Source organism: Ursus americanus, chromosome 18 (assembly GCF_024610735.1).
Source record: "Ursus americanus isolate L20-20 chromosome 18, mUrsAme1.1.p, whole genome shotgun sequence".
Lineage (NCBI taxonomy): Eukaryota > Metazoa > Chordata > Mammalia > Carnivora > Ursidae > Ursus > Ursus americanus.
Window position 1 is genome coordinate 7486541 of NC_142144.1, and position 7089 is coordinate 7493629.

Here is a 7089-nt window from a genome sequence, read left to right on the forward strand (position 1 = left end):
TTGCATTCACGGTTCCCTCTGCCTAGAATGCTTCTCAGTCCCATGACTTCTCATCTCAGATGCTACCCCTTCCTAGAAACCATTTCTGACCTCCCTTTTCCCTTCCACAGGACTGACCACATTCTCTGATTTCTTCGTATACGTACGCCTGTGTTTACTATTTCAGAGATGCCCCCTCTGGAATGCAAAGCTTTCGTCTTTTCTACCCTAGACTCTCCAGCACTGTGACACCGTGGACACTCCATGAATGTCTGAATGACTAAATGAATTAGCCTCAGTTTTCCCTTCTGTGAAAGGGAGACGAAGAAAGAGCATGGATCCAGACAAGCCCTAGCAGGGTCCCGAGCAGCTGCTGTGCCACTTCCGCTCCAGAGCTGACGACGGGGCCCTCCAGGGGTGCCCAGGGGCCCAGGCTGGCCTGCGACAGCCTCTGCTCCCTCTGGTCTATTTTTCCACTTCCTCTCCATGGGGGGTTGGCTCCTGGGAAGCCCCGGGGAGACAGAGCGGGAGACGGAGAGGCCGTTTCCATGCTCACGGGTCTGGGGACCCAGGCCGAGGTGGAGAGGTCAGGAGCCCATGAGGGAGCAGGTGGGGCTGGCTAGGAGTCCCACTGAATTCCCTACAGGTGCCCCTGCCATGGCCTCCTCACTAGCTTTCATGAGGATCAGATAACACTTTCCCACCCACTCCTCCAGCTCAGGCCAAGCCCTCCTCACCCACCCTGGGCCTGCACCTGGATACCCCACGCATTGTCCTGCAGGGTCACTGTCAGAGGGCTGCGTGTGCAGGGGGCAGCGAGAGGACCCGGGCCTCCGAGGGCACAGTCCACATCTTGCTGCACTCAGCAAGCTCACAGGGGCCCAGGTCAGCTGTGTTGCCTACTTGTTGGCACCTGCCTCGGCCGGACAGTGAACTCCAGGAAGAGAGGGACCAGGTCGGCCTGGGCACACATGGGTCCCCAAGCCTCACTGACCACCAACAGCTCTCTCCCATGTGTTTACAAAAGGGTGTGTAAACCCATGAACTCCCTGGAGGCACAGCAGCAACGGTCCATGGTCCCATCCTACAGATGGGGAAGATAGAGGCCCACGCACCTGCATGTCCCTGTGCCCGGTTCAGGGCCTGGCTCCCAGAGGCTCTCAAGACTGAGATTAAGAACCTGGGCTTTGGAATCTAATAGATGTTGTCCTTCCTGGCAGGGGGACTCTGGGCAAGGCATCTAACCTTGGGGTCTGTCTCCTCAGCGGCAGGATGGCCATCATGGTACCTGCCTCATGGGGCTGCGGTGAGCCATCCTGTGGAGAATGGCGTGGGGCACAGGAGGAGGGTTCAGCAGAGGGGGGGGTGAGGTCCCCACCCCCGCCCCGTGCCTCCTGCCCAGAGCACACAGCCTGGAATAAGCACGCGTTCAGCAAACGTTCAACAGGCGAAAGGTAGGGATACAGTTTGTACACTGAAACGCTGCATTTCCGTGGGTGCTTTTTAAAGCACTAAGGCCTCCGGGCTTTGCTGGGTCAAGTGCCCGCCACCCCCTCACCCTGACTGCTGGGCCACAGGGAAGGGGCCCATCTGTGTATCTCTTGCCTATTTGTCTCTGCAGCTCTGAGGGTCACGTGAGCAGGAGGGGGGCTCTGTGGGAGCCCATCCCCAAAAGACAGACGGCCTCCCCCGCTGCTGACCAGATGGGCCCAGCCACCCCCATGGTGGCTTTCCAACACCTCCCAGATACACTGCTCCAGTCAGAACCCTTCCCTCCAGCCCCAGGGTTGGCACTGGGCTTCCCAGGTCATTTGAGGGGCAGGAACAACCATCCAGGGCAACTGTCCTTATTAGAGGTGGGGAAACAGGCTCAGAGAGGGCAAGCGACTCTCCTGAGGCTTCACAGCAGAACCTGGCTAGGACCCAGGATGTCCCCTCAGAACTGCTGCCCCTCTGAGGGAGGGGCCTCTGCTCCCCTCTCTCACATGCCAGTAGCTTCCTTAGCAGTGAAGGTCACTGGGAGAAAGCTAGGGTTTCTGAAGAAGGTGAGGGAGGGAGATGACCAAGTGGGGAGGCCAGTGTCACTGCCTCCTCCTCGTATGCTCCGCCCCCATCTCCCTCCCGGGAGAGCCCCATCCTCTTCTCAGCCCCCAAAAGCCATCCCGGCCTCCATTTTCTCTGGGGATCCTGGGGGGGGGGGTCACGACCCCACCTGCCCCCCTAAACCCAGGACCTTTTGTCTTTGCGGTTGCCCCCACTCCCTGCCACCTGGCCCTCCCAGCGCCCTGTGGGATCAGAGGCAGGAGGGGGATTAGGTTGTGCAAATGGCTCCCCCCTCCCCGCCATCCTGCTTCCCTGTCTTAGTCATCTCTGCCCTCCGCCGCCTTCTCCCTCCATTACGATCCCTCTGCCAGGCCCGGGGGAGAGCGACGGTAGCAGGCGCCCCCCGCCCAGGGGCGGCGGCGGAGCCAGGGGCCGGCTGCTCGCAAGAGGATCAGAAGCGGTCTCGCCGCCACCCCCTCCTGGTCCTGCAGCACCCCCAACACCCCCCCCCCTCCGCCGCCGCGCTGCGCACGGATGGCGGCGGGAGCTGCAGAGGTGTGTGTGTGAGGGGGGAGGCTGTGCCTGGTCCTCGATGTCCGGGGGCTGTGTCCTCTTCCAGGGACACAGCTGGGGAGGGGGGTCCCTAGCCACGGTCCAGGGATCCTCATGGGGGAGGGAGCTGTCTTCCGTGGAGCCTAGGGCTGGGGAGCACTGCCCTTGGGGTGCTGCCCGCTCCGAGGGACGCGGGAGCCGAAGGGAGGCGCTGAGTAATGCAGGCCCCCTTGGTGCCTATACTGGGGGAGGGGGGACCCTTTGCCAGGGTCTCTTAGCAGAGCGCTGTCTTCCCTAAAGGATGTGGCGGAGGAGGGGGGCGTGATACCGTGGCCGGTGGCTTGACGACGTTTGCGGACAAGCGGGGGGCGCTGCCGCCCCTGAGGGGCTCTCGGGGGGTGGGGGGCACCCTCCGTCTGGCTGGAGCCGGGGCGCGCGCCGTCCGCCGGGGCAGCGCCAAGGGCTGCGAGGTCGCGGCGCCGTCGGGGCCGGGCGCGGAGGCCCGGGGACCCGGGCTGGGGGCAGCCCGCGCTCCGGGGCGCGCCGCTCCTACCTGCCTACGAAATTCTCGAGCACCGAGCTCTTGCCGGCGCTCTGGCCGCCCACCACGGCGATCTGCGGCAGGTCGAGGTCCGCGTTCTGGCCGATAGCGGAGAAGGCGTCCTGCAGCCGGTTGACCAGCGGGATGAGATCCTCCATGCCGCGGTTGCCCATGGCTGCGGCGGGCCCAGCGGGCTGCGATCCGGCCGCCGCTTCGGCTCACGGCTCCGGCTCCGCCGCTGCAGCCGCGCGCTCCGACTGCCTGCGCCGCGGACCCCCGCCCCTCCGTGAGCCGAGCTGAGCTCTGCGCCGGGATGCCGCCAGAGGGCGCCCACGGCGCTGCGGGCCGGCCGCCGTGCGCAGGGGCACCCTGCGGCACCATGGGGATTGTAGTTTTCTCCATCTGCGGCTTCTGGGGCGCTTGAGCCGTATCTGGGGGGCTCTGATGCTGCACCGCAGCTATCATTCCTGGAAATGGGCAAGGTCTCATCCCCAGTACCGGGCCTCTCGGATAGTAGTCATGGCTGTCTCACTCCATCTTACAGATGGGGAAATTGAGGCTTAGAGAGAGATGGGTCTTATTCAAGGTCACGTCTCCCGACCTGGAGTTCCATTCCACCTCACTGCCTTCTACTCTAGGTTCTGACACTTATTCATGGCGGCATGCCCTTCCCGCCTTTGGGCCTCAGTTTCCCTGTTTCTAGAAGGAGACAGAACATTAATTCAACAAATACTTATTGAGCACCTACTATAAGCCAGCCCTTGTCGTAGGCAGTGGACTCACAGCAGTGAACAAGACCGACAATGTCTCTACCCTCAGATCTTACACTGGGGTGTTGGAGACAGACAGTAAATGAAGAAACAGGTAAATGATATCGTAAAAGTGAAAATAGTTTACACTAACAGTGATGGAGGAAGTAAACAGGGTGTGAAGAGAGGTGGCCGTGTGGGTACAAAACATCCACTTAGCCTGGGAGGAGGCGGGTGGTTCTCTGAGGAGGTGACATTTGAGAAGAGACCTAGGTGATGAGAAGGAGCCAGCCACAGGCAGATCAGGTGGGAAAGCACGCCAGACTGAATGAACAGCGGATGTCAGGGCCCTGACCCTTGCAAGGCCTTCTTGGGAGAGTTGGGACTTCTTGTCCTAGAGAGTGTCAGTCTTTGCCCCAACCCATCAGGGTGGTGGTAAAACTGGGATTCAAAGCCAGGACTCCTACAGCCCTACCCTAGGTATCCCGTTTCCATGGAGAGGCCATGGGCCCCAAGCCTAGCCATCCACCTCTGATTCTGAGGAACCTAATTTGGACTGCCCACAAGGAGGCTAGGAAGGAGAGGCCAGCTTACCCTGTGTGGGTGGGCATCAGCAGGTCACCCTGTATGGGAATGTGGGGGGTGGGGGAGCACTGCTGGGAGAACAGTGGCCTGAGAATCAGAGACCATGATTCACTCACTAGTTTAAAGCATATTACCTGAGCCAGGCACTATGCTAGACCCCAGAGAAAAAGCAGTGAGCAAAACGGACACAGTCCTTACCTATATGTGGCTTATACCCGTATGTGGAAAAAGAGGAACAAAGCACCAATAAACCAATAAATATGGCTGTCAGATGGTGATGGGAGCTTTGGAAAGCAAGAAAGCTGGAGAAGCTTGGGGGGGGCAGTGTTGCTCTTTGCTTAGAGCCCTGGGAGTAGGATTCTGCTAAAAATGTGAGCAGAGACCTGAAGGAAGTAAGGGAGCGACCCGCATGGACATCTGGGGGCAGGGGATTTTCCAGACAGGCAGAGGAAAATGAGCAGGCCCTGGGCTTTGGTCAAGCTGGGTGATCCAGGTCCCTTCCTGTTTCTGAGCCTCAGTTTTCTTAATCTGGGTAATAGGGATAATGAGAGCTTAGAATCACTGTGACGGGCCTGGCCCTGGCTTGGTGCTCAGGAGAATTTGATTAAACCAACCGATGGAGCCCTCCAGGCAGCTGGAGCCTCAGCTGTAAACATTGTGCCTCTCGAGTAACTGCTCAGCACCAGCCCCCTTAGTATGCTCTGAGAACCAGAGAGGGCAGAGATGAAGCCTGAGCAGAGCCATTAATCTGGGGAGGGGGTGCAGTGTGCAGATGTCTGCCCAGAGGGGTGCCATCACGGCTGGGTTGTTTTTCCTAATTACAGTAGTGAAACTTACTGTAAAAGTCAGACTTTACACAGTATTTGCAAGTTTCTGGTCATCCTTCCACCCACAGATAACCACTATTTATAGCTTTTATGGTGTTTATTCTCTGGTTTGTCCCCTATATATTCATTTTGTTTCATTTTGTTTTTACAGAAATGGGATCATAGGCCTGGTACTACTGTATCTGATGCCAGACCAGCAGCTTGGACATCGCCTGGAGTTTGTCAGAAATGTAGCATCTCTTGGGGCATCTGGGTGTCTCAGTCGGTTAAGCATCTGCCTTTGGCTCAGGTCATGATCCCAGGGTCCTGGGATCAGGTCCCACATCGATCCCTGCTCCTCCCTCTCCCTCTACCTGCCGCTCCCCTTGTTCGTGTTCTCTCTGTCAAATAAATAAATAAAATCTTCAAAAAGAAAGAAAGAAATGTAGAGTCTCAAACTCTGCTCATGGCCTGCTGGATCACAGCCTGCATTTAACAAGAACCAAGAGCCCCAGGAGATTCCTATGTGCAGCAGAGTGGAAGAAGATCCGATATATATTATTACATGCAACTTGAGATTTGGTGGGGGGTGGGGTGGGGGGGAAGGGTTTAACAAAATCATTCCACAATTTACCTGGAAAAAAAATTTTTTTACACCATTGGGAATTGGCAAGAGATTTTTTTGTAAAGCATGATGATGTTGGGGGCTTGTGCTAGCAGGCAGTAAAATATATTCCCAAACTGTAATAGTCACGCTGTGTGGTAGCATCATGGGAAGAGATGGGTAGATTCCTGGAGCAAAATAGGTCTGGACGTAGATCGACATGAGGATAAGAGTTTATTATGTAATAAGGGTGCAGCTCAAATTAGAGGCAAGTAAGAGGCCTCCAGATGATGCTACAGCCTCAGACTTGGTTTCAGATGCAAAGAGATGGGGCCTCTCTTCTCCCTCTGAACATAGTCCATTGGGGGGCTTTGCCAGCAAGGGACTGGTTAAAAGCAATTAACATGAGTCTCGCCCTGAATGGTGTCCCCAACGAGTGATCAGCCATCATCTTCTCTGGTCTTCAAGGAGTCAGCACAAAGTCATGTACATTTTTAAACATGCTTCATTCCCTCCCCATGATAACGTCATGCAAACCGATTACAGCAAATAAGAAAAAAGAAAGTGAAAACCCCCCACAAGCCCACTACACACACATATTTATTGTTTTCCAAAACCGGGATCATAATCGTGTATGTATTTTGTAAGCTGCTGAATTCACTTCACATCATACTGTGGGTGTTTACGTAACCTTTGAAAGCATAATTTCCGATGGCTGTGTGCTACTCCTTAAGTCGCAGACACCGTGATTTACCTAGCTGTTCCCCTAAAGTTGATTGCTTTCCAGACAGCTATGATAAATAACTTTTCCATGAATGACCACTGCCTTTAAAAAGTCTCCTGATTATTTTCTTAACCACATTTCCTACAAGAGGGGTTACCAGGTCAAAGGGCAGAACCCGTTCAAGAGTCTTGATATTGAGAATTTGCAGATTGCTTTTCAGAAAGATGAATCAACACAGGATCACGAGTATGAGCATTATTTTTAGTTCTTTTGTTTGTTTTTACTTTGGCAATTTGCTAAGCTCACTCTGTGCCAAGTGCCAGCACTAAGCATTACGTAATATTATCATCACACCCACCCAGGGAGGGAACACCCATTTTATAGACGAAGAACCCGCTCAGAGAGGACTCCCCTGGGGGCCCCGGTCGCCTAGCCAGAAGGTAGTGGACCCGATTCAACTTCCAACTTCTGCCAGCACCCAGACCAGGGTGTCAGCGTGTTTGCCC

At 56.0% G+C, this 7089-nt stretch overlaps 1 protein-coding gene across 15 annotated transcripts in view; it reads right to left on the reverse strand.

Annotated features, from left to right (window-relative positions):
• Window positions 1-3406, reverse strand: part of DNM1 (dynamin 1) — a 44841-nt gene extending 41435 nt beyond the window's left edge. For all 15 annotated transcript variants that reach the window (XR_015727303.1, XR_015727304.1, XR_015727305.1 and 12 more), the window contains exon 1: window positions 3128-3406. Coding sequence is in view for 12 of the 15 variants with exons in the window: in XM_087869326.1 (XP_087725452.1) it covers window positions 3128-3288 (161 nt within the window). In the remaining 3 variants the exon portion in view is untranslated. The remainder of the gene's footprint in view (window positions 1-3127) is intronic.
• Window positions 3407-7089: the final 3683 nt, after the last annotated feature.